We start from the raw sequence: 16650 nt of genomic DNA, 5'->3' as shown, positions 1-16650 counted from the left end.
AGCTGAGGATACAAACTGAGCATTGTGTACTGGTGCCTGGTCTCTCCAGGGAGCCACTGTCAGAGGTGGATCACTGCTGGGAATAGCTGTTTAACTGTTGAGTTTGCACAATTAAGTTCTTCACTTCAATCCCAATCAACATCTCGATGTGGGGCTACATCTCACTTTGGCTCTTAGTTTTAATTTGAAGTTAAAACTAACATGAGTTTGTATGTACTTTTCAGGTGCAGGAGAGTCTGGTAAAAGCACCATTGTGAAGCAGATGAAGTAAGTAGAAGCCTAAATATTTAAATTGGTATAAATTGCATTTCTGTATTAGACAAAATAAGAAATCAACATTATTGTCCTGATTTAGCTTGTGATTATGGCTTGCTTTTGTTTCAGGATCATCCATGAGGATGGCTATTCAGAGGAAGAATGCAAACAGTATAAAGTGGTTGTCTACAGCAATACCATTCAGTCCATCATTGCAATAATAAGAGCCATGGGAAGGCTAAAGATAGACTTTGGGGAAGTTGCCAGAGCAGTGAGTATTTCACTCATTTCCTTCAGCTTGCTTCTGTAATGTAGATCATATTAATGAAGATCTGAAGTTCAGTCCATGGAACATGTGGTGGAAATATTTTTAAGCCACAAGATAGCAGTAGTGGAGTACATCTGATAATCTGTAAAGTATTAGTAACACCCTGCATGGAGTATCTTATTGCAGATACAAAAAGGAGCCCTTGACAATTTTTTGAACTTATTTCTAATACAAAATACTTGGATTCAGCTCAAGTTACTACATTTTTAACGAAAGACTCTTATGGATTAATTTAAAATATTTGGCCTCTTGCATCAGTGTTCAGTTGTAGTTCAGAAAGTTATGCCCCTTCAAATTTTTAATCTAAATCAGACTCTAATGAGTTTTCACAATTTAAAAATGATTAAGAGCATCGCAAAGATAACTCTTTGACTTTCTCCTTTCCAAATCCTCTGTGATATCACTAAAATTTCCCCCCTCTGAGTCCCTCCTATCTAGCAAACTTCCTGGCATTTCTTCTCTGCTTTCCCCACCCACAAAAGTCAAGAAAGAATGAGACCGAATGAGGGAAATCCCAGGAGACACTTGAAAAGGTGGCACAAATACAAAAGAGCAGGAAGTAAATAGTGTAATTGTGGGATTAAGCCCCCCAGGATGTCCCTGTCCACAAACACAAGCTGCTCTCCTTAGTCCAGTTGTGCTTTCAACCTGGGCTAGCTGGCATGGCTGGGAGTGAGGTTAGAGCCCTGGTTCTGCTTTCACTATGGCTGGTATCCTGTCCATTCTGCAGGGGTGATCCAGGCTAAAGCATTCGAGTGCTGATAGTCCTCCAGTGCCTTCGTACAATTTTCCTATGTGCCCAGAAGGACAGGCAGTTCCTCCCACAATTTACTGGGAAAGAATCCTAAAGCAGCTCAGTGTACAGCAGCCCATAGAGCCCTGGGCTATGCCTCCAGCTGTCCTAGCAAGACGCAGAGGAGTGCTGCACGAATGAAGGCTCTAACTCGGGTAGGGATTTGCAGTGTGGTTGCATAAACCCAGGCCAGATATTGATCAGTCGGGCTAACTCTGCAGTGACATACCCTTAGAGTCGGCACCTGGGCATTATCCTACAGGCTACCTTGGGTCTTCGTTGACTCTATGCCCTGCAGCAGCATTTTAAGGACTGATTTCAGGAGAAAGTAAGTATTGGGAGCAGACTGGCTCTTCAAGTTGGGGGTCTTGCTGGGAGAGTAAAAGGGCCTTGTAACATTACCCCTTAAATAGAGCTGATACAAGTTGCATCATCACAGAAACCTCAAAGTAGGTCAGCCTATTTCTCAGTTGCAAATCTGGCTGATAATTTCCGTATTGAAAAGCGAGAGCCTATAATTTTTCTGACAAGTGTTTCATGTAATCCAATGCAAACAAACACTGGAATCCTGAGTGGTCCCTATCCTTCCTCCCCGTGAAATGTTCCCAATAAGAAATTGGAATTCCCCTTTCTTTTGACAGCCCTTAAGGGAGATGGCAATTCTTCAAAGCTCTAAAACCTTCAATCACCCAGTATTTGCTTTTTGATACTGGGGTTTTCCCTGCTGGGGTATTATACATTATGGCCTCTAATAAACAGTAACTTGTTTTAGACAGGAAAAGCTTTAATTCCTTCAGTAGCTTGTTGTACAGAACTGGTGGTATTTCGAAAGCCAGCAGCACGTCTGAGGAGATGTCCCAGGCACAAGATGTAATGCTGAAGGTTCATATTGTCCCATGTACCTCATTAAAACGGCTAAACATTGCCTGTTAAGTTGGAACTATGATCCTCCTCTCAGAAGAGAGGGTTTGCGGTGCTATGGGCATTCTGTATGCCACAGATGACCACCACCTCCCTCTGATTAACACATCCTGCTTGCCTGAAACCACGTGCTCTTGAGCAGTTTGCCTCTTGCTCGGTCCATGTGTTTCTGGTTGAAGGAGGAATATTGATTTAACAGTGTGTGTAGACGGCAGGGGGAGGGGAATCTAGCTATGCCATTCGGGAACCTATCACTGGCGCCACTGCAGGCGTTTGTGGTGGTGAAGGCTCATTTTAGCTTGTAGTGGTGTTTGACTGAATCTTTCTTTCGCTCTCTTCCTGCAGGACGATGCCCGTCAGTTGTTTGTGTTGGCTGGAAGTGCCGAGGAAGGAGTGATGACTCCTGAGCTAGCTGGAGTGATTAAACGATTATGGCGAGATGCTGGGGTCCAAGCCTGCTTCAGCAGATCAAGAGAGTATCAACTTAATGACTCAGCATCCTAGTAAGAGACCTTTACTGGCAGTGTTTTGTGTAGGAACCACGCCACTTATGACTGTGTTGTGATCAGAGCAATGGGTACTTCCAGTGCCTAGGTGCTCCTCTAAAGGACAGTCAGAAAGCATTTAATGGGAGTACAAGTCACACTTCAGGAGGTGTTTACCTAAAATGGGTAGATTGGCAGGATGGGATATGCTGGGACAGGAGGGGATTGGCTCTAAATACTTAGTCCTGCCTCAGGTCACCTAGTCCAGTTGCCTGCTCTGTTGAGAGCTCTTCCAGTCCTACATGTCTGATTCTGTGGCTCCGTGCTTTAACTGATCAAAGTAGATCTTGCAATGAAAAGGAAAGGGATTGACTGCCTCCATTATAGAATTTATTGCTGTCTTCCCCTTATCACATGAAAAACTTACTTGTAATTTCTAACGTCATGAATAAATTAACTTGTCGGTTTGCCTTCCCAGTGTAAAAGTAGCTTAGTCTGTTTGTAAACATCAGTGTAGTGAGACAAGTTGTTGTAGCTTATCTGGAAGGTGACTTGAGATCTCCTCAGTATTAATGTAAGGATTAGTATTTCCTGGAAACTAGATTCATAATTAAGCTACCAAATATGTAATGAACAACGTTTAACTGTGAGGACCTAAAACCATATAGGAAAAACCATTTTCTTGCAATTCTTCATTTTAGTAATTTTTACCAGGTTTCTTCTGGTGTTGCACCAGATGGGAAACAATTACAGAACTACCCCTTTTGCCTGATTTTTTTTAGCCCGGTCTGGCAGCCCCGATGCTTCCCATTAGGAGAACCTGTTTTCGGTTGCTTACAACTTTGCCAAACTTTAACTGTTTGGGTTTAAGTTTTCCATCCTGGGTGCCTGGAATTTTTGGTGACCTTTTCTTTGGAAAGCTCTATTGCCCCCTTGCTTTTTGCAGGGGCTTGAAATTTGGCAGGGGTCTGGCCTTTGTGTCAGGGATGTAGCTTTTGCCAGCCCTGTGAAAATGCATCAAAAATCCACCAAATTATAAACCTTTGGAAAAATTGCAGTTTGCACATGCTCACTAGAGACTCCTTTCTGGCAGCCAAATTCCCTGAAGATTCTGTCCATGCTGAGTAGAAGCTTCCCTGAAGTTGCAGTTTTGGGCTGCTGGGGATCATGCTTGGCTCCTGTGAGCAGGGGAGCCTCTCTCTCCTGTGCTCTCACTGACCTCCCCTTCAGGGCCAGTGTACCATGGAAGAAGCTGCCTGATTCAAAGGCTAGAGCTGGATTTGTGGGAGGGTGGAATGGCAGGGAAGTAGGTTGGGACAAAGAGGTGGGGTGGATATAGACTTGGAATTAGGGTGGAGGGGAAGACAGATGATGAAGGCAAGGGAACTGAGTTGGTATGTTGGGTGGGGGCGGGGGAGACACTGAGATTGAGTCGCCGAGGGGGGTGATGATTAGAAGTGACTGGAACTGAGAGGGCAGGGGAAGAAGTGTGTGTTTTTGGGGAGAAGGGGAAAGGGTTGACACTGATCTGTTGAGGAGCCAGGTTGCTAGGGGTCAACTGGGATTGGCTGGGCAAAGAGCGGGACAAGGAGCTGGGAGGGTGACTACTATGAGAATAGACGAGAAGTCTGGGAAGGGAGATGGGGGTAGGGGAGGAGAAATTGGCTGAGGAGCCGAGGTGTGGGGAGTAGTAGGATGGGCCGAGGTGGGGAAGAGACAGAACTAGAGGACAGGGCCGGGATGGGGTGGGAGCAGAGGAAATGAGCTGAAGTCTCACACTTCCCTCCTGAGTCTCACCATTCATCTGCTATCAGTAAATATCTGGAAGCCCTCTAAATGGCAGTGTCCCATTCTTGTCTAGCGCTGGTCGGCTTAGCTGATGACAATTTAGTCCAGTTATCAAGTGTCAGAAGTCTGTGTGGTGGATCTAATGGTTCCAACCCTGCTGATGACCTCTGTGGGTGTCAGTATGATCCCATGTGATGGAATTTCTGTTCTTTCATTTAAAAAAAAAAAGTACAAGAAACGAATGCTTATGTTGCAAAGTTAATCACCCCAAAACTGGGAAATGTTGGAATTAAGATTACCTGTGCAGTCTGAATCCAGCCTCATTGTGCATATGCATTATGGTGCAATCTAATTATGTGATCACATGGTATTATTTTCTACACTTTAGTCTCATTCAGTTTACAGAATCAATCTTTCCAGCAAAAGGTGGGTGTTGTCTGTAATGCCCCCTGCTTCAGTTGTTGCAGAAGTTGGAAGATGTGTAGTGAATGAGGCAGGGGATTGCAGGAAGAGAAAGGATGGGCTCCTGGGGAACTGGATTGTATCCCTCGCTGTGTCTGAGTCCCTATGTGATGCTGGGCAAGTCACTTAACCCAGGCTTTTCAGAGGTGGTTGCTAATCACACGTTCCTACCTTTCCACTTGTGCTGTTGTGCTTCGTGTACAATGGACTTTGTATTGTGTAAAGGCCCATTGAAGCAACATCACCTTACCTCGTCGGGCGCCAGGCTATTCACTGCCTTGGCTTCCCCTCACTCATGCACCTTACCTTCCTAGGAAGGACTCGCTGCCATATCCAAATCCTTTTTGTCACACAGTTTTATTCTTCATACAGAAAATGTAGGTGAAACAAAAGCAGATCCTCCACCCAGCTCCCAGGGGCTTTCCCCCTTGGTGCTGAAAGTAGAACACACCTTCCCTTTGTTCCCCTTGCTACAGGGCGTACTTCAGGAACCCTTCCTCCCTCCTGCAGCTCCTCACCTGAGCTGTCCCAGCCCTTTATAGAGAACTCCTGACCCCATCCCAGCTGGGCCTGATAGTTGAAGGGACATATTCAGTTTGACAAAACTAATTAAATAAAATCTGCCTTTTCCTTCATTGTGGGTGCTGAAGGTCATGTTCAGTTTGGTGCATCCATTTCTACTTTTACCTAGCCACAACAGCTTCCTAACTTCAGCTAACCACAGCAGGGAGGGCACAGGCTATTTCTGCATACAGGGAATTCAGTCTCCTATCTCAATGCCTGGCTCATCAGAACTTTGTCATGGGGCTGTTTTCCCTGACTTTTATCTTCAGTTCAGGAAGGACTGGCTCCCGAGGACCGCATAGGAAGGGATGAATGGATATTCTTTGGTTGTGAGTAAGAAGAGCTATAACTAGACCATATCTAGGACTTCTGTGAAGAAGAGCTTCTACCCAGGCACTGAAAGATATTGTACCTCCCTGGTTCTCATATCTTATGGGTGTTGGCCTTTTGGGTACAGCCTTTCTAGAAAGCTTGTAGTTCAGTGGTCCCAAATACAGAACTGGCTGAATACTGTCATGGGGATTTCATGCCCTCTTATACCCTCTCCTCAGTGTGGAGTCAGAAGGCAGTCTTCTGTGTTCTCTGCGTTTCCCTAGAGATCTGTTAGTGACAACTCCTCCCATAGCTCAAGTTGTGACTACTAAGTATCCTACAGCCTCTTCCATAATAAATGCTTTGTATGAATCTTTAAGATTTTAGCTATTTGTTTGGCCTTGTAACCGTTCTTCCCAGTAGTTAAAGGAAACATGACTGCATTGTTAGGAAAATACCACCCTGGTGCTCATGTGAACATGTGGAGGAGGGAGAGCCTATTGTAGCCACCAACTGAATCCTGTCCAACTCATTGACATCGTCTGCCAAAACCTGCCTGTCTCCTGAGAAGCTCTGAGAAATCAATGTTCTGCTTTGTACTGTGAGGTTCCTCCTGAGTTTTGGATTCAGAGTAACCTGAAGCTGCCAGATTTTATTTGATTTCAAGTTGGAGCTATAAATCTCTGGACATGCGAGCATTGGGGAGCTGCCCCAAAACTAGTATGGGTTCTCCTGGGAAACTTCAATGGTGAGCCAAGTCCTGGGCTTAATTATGAAAACTTCACCCCCTCTGTAGCTGAAATCTTAATTTTAGGACATCCAGTTTTACAGGGGATAGTTGAAGCATGAAAACAAGCTTCCTCCACAAGAGAGGATGTGGGGTAGGGAGCAAATGTTTGTGTCAAAAATAGTGAAGAAATTATCTAACAAGGTGTGGGAAAGCCCTGGGCGCTCACCCAGGAAGGGAACATTGTTAAACCAGGTAGGATATAGAAAGACTCTCTCATATTAGGATAAACACATTGTTCTTTGAATGGTAGATAAATCTGTCTTGTCTTAGTTTGTCTTCAGTTTTCCCACTACTATGTGGGTAAAGGTTGATTATTAATGTGGTCTCTGCATCGTTCTCTCGTCCCCCACTTTCTCTTCTTGCATTTCTACTTTTTTTTCACGCTGACAGATTTTTTACTTGGTGTGCTATACAGAAGCTGTGCGCACACAGATCTAGTAGCAGCTTGTAACTGACTAGGATTCTGCAGCTTTCCTCTGTAGAAAGCACTTCTTTGCAGGACAGTGCTGCATGGGTGTGGTTGCAGCCACTTCCCACAGAGAGCAAACCGCATCTGTCAAGTCATGGGCAGCTGATGCCAGATAAGGAAGTGCGATGAGGGAGCTTTTGTTGCTAAGTGCGTATGGGGAAAACTGAAAAGTGAAGGCTTACTTCCTGGTGTCAGGAGAGTCCTTTTGATGCTGCCAGTGTTCTGATCATTTTAAAATGCATTTCTGCCGACCAGGGAGGTTCAGATGAGTATTTGCCTGTAGCATTGTTCATTTCCACCTTTTCAAATGAGTTAGTTAAGATCTTTCATGGAGTCTTAATATAGTATTTTGTAGATTCTCTCCCCAGTCAGTTAGACCAGGTTTGTTTGATCATTATAAGAGTCATACTTCAATCACTAATGGAAACAAGGTGCTTACTGGACTAAAGTAGCTTTGTGTTGTAAGCATGTGTGTGGGATTTCTCAATTCATTTGGTGGTAGATATTGACTGAAGTTATTTAGCTCCTCCATCTGCTGTAGAAAGAGCTGATGAGAGAACTAAACCAGTTTTGCTTCCAATAGGTCTTGTGCTGAAACCTGACAATGTAGTGAGTAGATTACAAGTGTGCTAATGGAGGAAGCAGAGCATCTGTTTAAATAATTCACTAGTTAGTCACATGCTTGTTATCAAAGCCAAGCTGTTACAGTGCCAGCTCTTGAGGTAGCACTTGCATTCTTCTACCAACAGGACACAGCTTGTTTAGAGTTTAATACTTATTGCCAGTGCTGTTACTTAATTCACTTGGCTCTCCTGTCTGGTTTGTGTAGCTTCTTTTCCATTAGTGCTTTGCTGCTAAATTAGCTGTGTTTTGGTGTGTGTGATTAGAGCAGTTGCATTTTCCTGTGGTGTTAGGCTAATCTGGACTAGAAATTCCCAGGATCTTTATTTCTCATCAGAAATACACTTTTATCACAAGTCTGTTAAAGGTAACACTACCTACACCAAATGCAGTTATATAGTTTTTTCTAAAACCTCATTAAAAATACCCTATTCTGTGCCCTGGCATATCTTGTAGACAGCTGAGAAGTTTACTCTTTGAACTAGTTGGCAACTTGTCTGTTATGCTACTGAGTGGAAAGAAGGACTGTGTAGAACCAAATTATGACAAATTATCCAGTGGGGGGGGGAGGGAGGGTCTAGCCAGAAAATTTATCTACCAATAGTCCAAGAACTGGCAGGGCTAGAAGTGGAGGCAAAGGCTAAAGCCTGCCAGTTCAAAACCGACAGTTACAGATTACTCTCAGGTTGCCAAAGAGAGAGGAGCTTGCAGTTAACACCTCCTCTGAAATGGATGAAAGGCAGGAGCAGGATTTGTGGGTCCAGACTAGAAGAGATGCACCCATTACATGTTTTGGAGCTCTAAAGGGGATATTTGTATGAAGCTGGGAGTTGAATGTGGTCTCAGTGCAGACAGGAAAGGATTCCTCTGGGGAGCTCCGGTGCATAGCCCAGCTATATGGGAGGGGTGCTTGAGCAAAGAGATGGGCCTTGGGCAGTTCAGAATTCTGGTCTCAGAGGGCCTGGAGGCACAGGAAGGTAGAAGTACATCAGGTCACAAGTATTTTTGCCCCATAATAGCTAGAGATTGAGAGTTTGTTCTCCAGACATTGGTGGGTAAGGGGCTCCAAGTTGTCAGGGAAAGTTTCCTGCTTGCTTTTGCCTGAGTGGATGGCATGATTTGTCATGCTTTGGATAGAGCTATGAACGTGGCTTACTGTTTTGCCACATTCTGCCTTTTACACTTTACAATGAGCAGAAACTTGGGCTTTATTCACTTCTCTTCTGGTACGTTAGTGTTAGTCTTTAGCAAAGGGTATTAATTACAGTGGGAGTTCTGTGATCATTGTTTCTGCACTCTGTCTTCCACACTCTTATTCTATAGCCCAGCTTGAGCTTATGACTAGCTGAGCACCATCTGGTACTGACCGATGCTATGTTAGCCTGGATATACGGCTATAGGAAACCCTAGAATAGAGGTGTATGTTGGAGGTCTGGGCTGTGCTAACAGAACTAATGCACTTCACCATGACTTTCTTCCACAGTTTATAAAAGATTCATAGGAAGGAAGCAGACTAAAAAAAGCATGTCTTGGATTGTCTCTTTCATTTAGTTACCTAAATGACTTGGATAGAATATCCCAGCAGACCTACATTCCAACTCAGCAAGACGTTCTGCGGACCAGAGTGAAGACTACAGGCATTGTGGAAACTCACTTCACCTTCAAGGACCTGTACTTCAAGTGAGTATGGTGCAGGCTACTGCAGGATGTCATTCCTCCCTGCAGATTGCACTGCCTTCTTCTGCTAAGTGCACTGGTGCTTGGTGATGGTTGGTATCCAGTTTTCCCTCATACACATATTGTGGAGCCTTGTTCTCATTCAGCACTTTCAAGTAAATTGTGACTAGACCTGTTAATTACTCTGTTCTTACTGGAGTTGCTCACTTGGGGGACTGCTGACTTTTTATTTACATTCTCTTGTTCTTTTCAGCTGCTTTTCTGTTGGAATCGCAAACACAGGTACTGAATGCTTGCTTACAGGATCAAAAACTACTAAAAGGACACTGTTGGCTACTGGTTTTAGTTTGCATTTAACTGCTTCATTTGATAAGATAAGAGCCCTTCCCTATAGCCTTGGTCTCCTGTCATTTGCAGTGCATTGTTTTCCTGTTTCTAAGGGAGCTGAAATTAATTTGGCTCTGACTGGCCTGCATGGCATTGTTAGCAAAACTCAAGATACAGTAGTACAGCAGGGGGCATGCATAAGTGTTGGCAAAAATGGCTGCCTTTATTGTGCAAGAGTGCAGGGGCAGGGACTTGCCCTCTATTGTAATACAAGTAAAACCTTTTGAAGTGGTACAGATACTGAGCCTAGCCTTGACAGTGTTCCTTGAAGTATGATGAATCAGAGTTCCCTCTTTATCCTCCATGCAAGCTGTTGTGGGGGGGAAAGGGTAGGGTTAGCACAGGCTTCCCCAGCTTGCTATTTATTCTTCTAGCTAACCCTTGCTTTGGATTCTGAGCGTGTTCACTGACACACAAGCAAGAATTCTGTGTTGTGGACACTAGTGCTGTGTAACATTGTCATAGGAAACTGCTGTTTGTATTATGGACCAGGTTCTTCCCTGTCTGGAATTCTGTTGTCAAGTTTTAGTTACATAAGATCTTTAAATAAGCATTAATTTGCCAGCTATGATTTTGATCCTTCTGTGGAACCAGGTTTGAATGGGACATAGGAACAATCTAAACACTTGTGTATGAAATCTGACTCATTGCACACTTCTGGGGGGTATAGTGGCACCTTGGCTTCTGAGCTGTCTAACCGGTGACTTGTTAACAGAAAATGCTTGCGCACTTTGCATCAGCTATTTTTATGGCTATTGGTAAGCTCAGGGGAAACTTGTCGTCTTCCATCACTATGTACTGGGATTAACATTGCTATGCTGTGCAGTGCTTGTTTTAAAAAGCCACTTGTTTAGGACTCCTGGGAAACTGAGATCAGCATAGCAGACATTTATTTTCACCATTTCTATGAATAGGGAAAGTTTCCAGCTATCTGCTGTGCAGCAGATGTTATCTAAGGCTCTGCAGCCCTCACCCAACTTCCTGTTGGGGCCTACAATCACGACTATATCCCTCTGTGTATCCATATGAATGGGATATAGATGTGAGAGTAGGTACATGATGAGGGTAGAAGGGCTCAGCCAAGTAAGAGGCAATTTCAGATCATATGGGCTTGGGTAGAGAGAGTTGTTATATTGCTAAATAAGTTTTTGGGGGGGTTTTGTGGTCTTTAAAATTTATTTATTTTTTAAATTAGATGATTAAGGCTGAGCATTCATACCTCTCTTTAGGAGACTGGCTTATACAGGGCTAACAAGGCCTGCTTAGACTAATTGGGCATCCATAGAAACTGAGACACAAGGTGTCTCATTTCAAAGGGATGGGCCTGCTTAGGGAAATGCTTAAATAGATTTTAAACACAAAGCATCAGTCTTCTCTCTTGCAACCTACTGTATCTTCCTTTCATCCTGCAATGAAGTCACAATGTTGAGTCTGGGATTACACTTCCCTACTGGGCTGAGATGTTCTAAAGGCATGACTGAATTCAGGATCAACTTGGAGAAGTGGGGTTGAGAGGCACTGTTCTTTTTTCAGATATCTTTGCAATAACACTAAAGGTAATGGAGAGCTTTACAAACGAAATAACCTATATCTTTATGCAATTCCCTCTTTCGTAGTGTGGTCCACTGGGACAGTGTGTTTTAAATAAAAGCATGGAGTTGCTGAGCCACAATTCTGGCCCTTTTGATCAGAATCGTTAAATTGTGTTCTTGTTGGCACACACTGAATAGTGCCTCTCTTTGTCTGACTGCCTGTTTGCTCTGATTGTCAACTTGGATTTTGGTTTTGTACCTCTTGGATATTGACTTGTATCTGACCCAATTTAATTAATGATTGTGGGAAACCAGCAGAGAATACTGCCTCTCTTTAAAACGCTTGGGAGAGGAGGGCATTGTAACTTTCCAATAAACTTGCATATCTTTGTTTTATAGCCAGAAATCTTCCAGCAAAATTTAGAAATGTTTTGCCCCAAGCTTTCAAACTGCTGTAGCTCATTAACTATATATTAAACTGCTGCAACACCCAATTTCTTAAAAGTTCCATCAGCATCCCAATAGTAGGTCCAGGTCATGTTACCTCAGAGAACCAAGCACAGGTAATTGGAAGAACTGACCTATGCAGAGTGGGTGCTTTGCATCCAGTGAAGCCAATGGGTTATTGCTGCAGGGAATGTGAGATAACAAACAAGGAAGAGTGCCAAGGTGAAGCAGCAGGTTCTATTTTTTCCACTGGAGTTACTGTTGAAGGTTATTTCCAACTGGGAGGCATAGAATCATCATATTTTAAATTAAAACTTGAGTTCATTAGAAAAAATAATTCAAATCCCCTAAATTGGAGGATTTGAGTTTCTTCTGGCCTTATTGATGGAAAGGCTTTGTATCTCTCTACATTTCCCTTGCAATCTGCTTGCTGAAAATACTTGAAAAGTTTTTCTTCACCATTTCCTGTGAGTAGGAAGGTGAGTGCTGCATGATATCTGAGCCACTTTCCCTTCATTCTTCCAGGATGTTTGATGTTGGTGGCCAGCGATCAGAACGAAAGAAATGGATCCACTGCTTTGAAGGCGTGACAGCGATCATATTTTGTGTAGCCCTCAGTGATTATGACCTTGTCCTTGCAGAAGATGAAGAAATGGTATGTCACTGTCATTACTAACGTGGAAGTTAGCTTCAAGCTGCCTGACAGACTTTGTATCTAAGTTTATGGGACTCTAACCATAACTTGTTCTGTGCTAGTAGTGTGTTTGAGAGGGTGTTAGAAAGCAGTCTCTCCCCTAAGTCATATGGCAGTAGCACTGTGCAGGGAATGAGCTTCTCAAGAGCAGCCTCTAGCCTCTTCCTCTACAAGAGCACATAATAACAAACACCGTGGGAAGTCAAGTATCGGGGGTAGCCGTGTTAGTCTGTATCCACAAAAACAACAAGGAGTCCAGTGGCACCTTAAAGACTAACAGATTTATTTGGGCATAAGCTTTCATGGGTAAAAAAACCTCACTTCTTCAGATGCACCTGAAGTGAGGGTTTTTTACCCACAAAAGCTTATGCCCAAATAAATCTGTTAGTCTTTAAGGTGCCACCGGACTCCTTTTCTTGTTACTGTAGGAAGTGAGATTTTTCTCCAGGACCTATCAGTTGCTGTGACAACCACTACAAATACACGCTATCTTCGGAACCCGTGCCTCCCTGACAATCTCAGAGAAGGATTATGGGGTGGGGAAACGCTGAGGAAAATTAAGACATAGGGAGTTTCAACCTTTCCTGGACAGACCTCTGATCAGGGTCAAGCACAGTGCAGAATTACCTGACCTCTGCCTGATGCAGCACCACTAACATTTGTGTGGTTGCGTAGCAGTGACACACCACATTGTGAACACTAGTAGCTTTGTTCTAAAGCTCATCAAAGAAAAACCCTTCTCCCAACTTACTGCTGGAATGATGCATTGTTTTTTTAATTACTTTTCAGAACCGAATGCATGAGAGTATGAAACTGTTTGACAGCATTTGTAACAACAAATGGTTTACAGACACCTCAATCATTCTCTTCCTGAACAAGAAAGACCTGTTTGAGGAAAAGATTAAGAGGAGCCCATTAACGATCTGCTACCCAGAGTACACAGGTGAGCTGGGCTAACAGGAATGAAGAAATAGAATGAAGGTGTCTCCTAGAGCCAGGCAGTTAAAATGCTCAGGAAATCCAAGCTCACTTGAGCCTGTTTTTCCTTGTCATTCCCATCCTCTGGACTTCCAATACAGGCAAGGAGAGGGTTCTGTCCTGTGCTGGGCCAGTACATGTCTAATGATTTAAAGGTGGTCAGAAGGGGCAAGAGCTAGCCCATCTGGGGCATGGTCAGCACTGGTTCTCTTCTGAGCAGCTTTGGCTCCACGTGGAACCCTTGTCCACATTTTCATATGACTTGGCGTATGGATAGAACAGATGTCTGACCCGTTCATGTGCTCCCCAAAGCTGGGTCCTTTGCATCTCACTGGTGGCGTAAGGATAACTGTGTTTCAGCTCCAATGGAAATTCTGGAGACACTATAAAAGGAATCTGGGTGAATGCTAGAGCATTCATTTGCCCTAGCAATGAAAGTCCCCATTTCTTCCACTAGAGTACCATTTGCAGCCACCTCCCTATTCCAAATGGTGTGCAGGCAGATCATTCTCCCTAATCTATCCCTCTGTGCCTAGTCTTTTAAAGGTCAGACCCACATCTGCCCTTTAGTGTGATCCTCTTGGGGTTATGTCTAGTCGTAGCCCAACTGATGGGGCTTCCATTCATACCTGTCATTTGTTTCATCCCCTACTTCAATTTAGTAGTTTAATCTAGTGGGTGAAGCTGTACTGGTATTAAGTACTAGTGACCATTGACATGAAGGGGCTAAAGATAAGATTGTAGCTTGCTAAAGCATATGGTTGCAAGAAGCTTAACTTCTGCTTGAAAGATTTGAATCAAGCTCTCTCCTGCAAGCTGCTGGCTAAAGTCAGGTGTCCTATTTTCCAGGCTCTAATACATACGAGGAGGCAGCTGCATACATTCAGTGTCAGTTTGAAGATCTGAACCGAAGAAAAGACACCAAGGAGATCTACACCCACTTCACCTGTGCCACTGACACAAAGAATGTGCAGTTTGTGTTTGATGCCGTTACAGATGTTATCATTAAAAACAACCTGAAGGAATGTGGACTCTATTAAGGAGGAAGGTAACACTGAGCTATCTAACTGCTTTGAGTTCTAGTATTACACTGACAACTCAGTGTGGGGCTGGAATGTGCTTTTCTAACACTTGGTGTTCTTCTTTCAGTTTTTAAGATGTGGCGTTTTGAGAAGCAGACTGTTTCTTTGCTGCCTCACGGACAGCTGCAAGCATGAACAGGACCAGGGGAATGAAAACAGCATGCAAAATTCTTGCATTCCTTAGCACAATCTTCTTTTATTAGGACCTTTTTATTGATCTGGGATGTTGAAGTTAAAGATCTCAAAATGGAACAACTGTTAAGTGTGATTTGATCATTCAGGCAGCAGTCAGATTGCATAATCTCAAGTGTGTACAGCTGTTGTGAAACTGAGGTGCTGGATTCCAGAACTTCAGTATGTAGCTTTTCTCTTTCTTTGATTAACAAGCCACCACTAGTCTGTTTTTAAGATTTTTTCCATCAAGAAAACTATATAACTTTTAGTAAATTTTATTTCTTTATTTGCAAATGAATCTTGTTTTAAAAAACAAAAAATCACTTAACTATGCACATGATGTGACCAGATCATGCAGAAAGTATTCCTCTTAGTAGGAAATCTTTGTTTTTAATGCTTGGTATGGTCAGAGTTGAATATTTCTGCAACTATTTAAAAGATCCATAGAATTCTTATGACTATAGCTTCAGTTTCTTCTGATGTGTAACTTGTTACCATCCTGCTACAAATACCTTAAGGCTTTTAAAAGAGGTAGTGGAGGTTTCTGCAGCAGGATAACACGTCTTAACTTGTGGTTGGGGTTTACCTGGGCTATGCTGGTCACCAGATTACTGAGATTTGTACTGGGGTAGTAAGCTTTAAAGACGGCTTCTTGGGTGACAATTTACCTAGGAATGCTTCCATCTGAAGGGACAAATTGCTAAATTCCAAACTGGATGGAGCATACATGCTGCTACAAAGCTACTAAATCAACCACTTAGATCCTTGTATGTTTGTTTGTTTGTTTCTTGGTCTAAAGCAGTGGGGAATCTTGTAAAAGATGCACCTTGTTCTGCATTTTACCATGGCCTTTTCGGTTCAGAGACTTCTAAACTGTATTGACAGCATGCCTTTACTTTGTAAATGTGGTGCCAAATTCCTGTTTGCCATTTGTTTTTACTAGTAATATTCTTAACAAGTCAGTGCATTCCTTTGCTGAAACTATTGCATTATGAGACTTTTCCCAATTTGTCATGTGTACAGTTTCAACCTGTTATAGTTGTTGGCAGTATTAAAATGGTGAGTAAACGGTTTAGCCTTTTTCTCTAGTTTATTCCAACTATTTCTGGAAATGTGCTCCCATATTATGTGGTCTGTCCACATCGGTCTGTTTGCACAAATAAGATGCGCAGCTAGTAGCGAATAAGGTGGGACTAAGCAGAGATCTACTAACGCTTGACTACAGGACCTCTAGACCTACTGGTGTCTTGTACAGTGCTGTCTTCTGCTGCCAGTGGCTTGGATAGAGATCAGCAGACATCCTATGTCGCTCATCACATCTGGTGGCAAGTCTCTTGCTAGAGTTCTAGTTCCTCACTTGAATGCAATGGAAAAAATGTCCAAAGCCAGCCTGTTACAATAGGTGGATACATGTCAGCTTGAAGAATGTTTGCCGGGAAGTACAGCACCACTACCCTGCTAGCACTTCAGACTCTGGGGGGAAAACCTCAGCTGGTCCAAGTTGTCATTACCCCATACTCTATGCCTTGCATAAAATTCCCAACAAGTGGCAGCATTCAGTAGCTGTAAACAACTCGTTTTCACCTGGAAATCCCCTTCAACTGTCAGTGTATATCTCACACTTTCCTTTTAACCAAACCTTGTAGGAATCATTACAGCTTCACAGTGATGCCAGGAGTAGCTCACTCCGTTCTTAAAGCATACGTGCATGCTGACCCCTCCAGTAACATTGTATGCCAACATTGTGCCACCTGAAGGAACTGCCGAAGCTGGCGTTAGGGCCTGATCCTGCAAGGGGCTGTGCCTATAAATGCTTATTTCTTCTTTAAGTGAGACCAAGGATGCTCAGCACTTTGCAGCCTCAGACTACTACAGGTGAAGTGAGGTCGGG

At 43.4% G+C, this 16650-nt stretch overlaps 1 protein-coding gene across 1 annotated transcript in view; it reads left to right on the top strand.

Moving 5' to 3' along the window:
- GNAI3 (G protein subunit alpha i3) overlaps positions 1 to 15832 on the top strand; it is a 35896-nt gene extending 20064 nt beyond the window's left edge. Inside the window, exons 2-9 of the mRNA XM_039536675.1 lie at positions 225 to 267; positions 385 to 526; positions 2643 to 2800; positions 9340 to 9468; positions 12357 to 12486; positions 13315 to 13468; positions 14353 to 14551; positions 14653 to 15832. Of these exons, the coding sequence (XP_039392609.1) occupies positions 225 to 267; positions 385 to 526; positions 2643 to 2800; positions 9340 to 9468; positions 12357 to 12486; positions 13315 to 13468; positions 14353 to 14543 (947 nt within the window). The 3' untranslated portion in view covers positions 14544 to 14551; positions 14653 to 15832. The remainder of the gene's footprint in view (positions 1 to 224; positions 268 to 384; positions 527 to 2642; positions 2801 to 9339; positions 9469 to 12356; positions 12487 to 13314; positions 13469 to 14352; positions 14552 to 14652) is intronic.
- Positions 15833 to 16650: the final 818 nt, after the last annotated feature.

This window comes from Mauremys reevesii, linkage group 4 (assembly GCF_016161935.1).
Source record: "Mauremys reevesii isolate NIE-2019 linkage group 4, ASM1616193v1, whole genome shotgun sequence".
Classification (NCBI taxonomy): domain Eukaryota; kingdom Metazoa; phylum Chordata; order Testudines; family Geoemydidae; genus Mauremys; species Mauremys reevesii.
The sequence above is the reverse complement of the archived record's forward strand: the minus strand, read 5'-3'. Positions and strand labels throughout refer to the sequence as shown.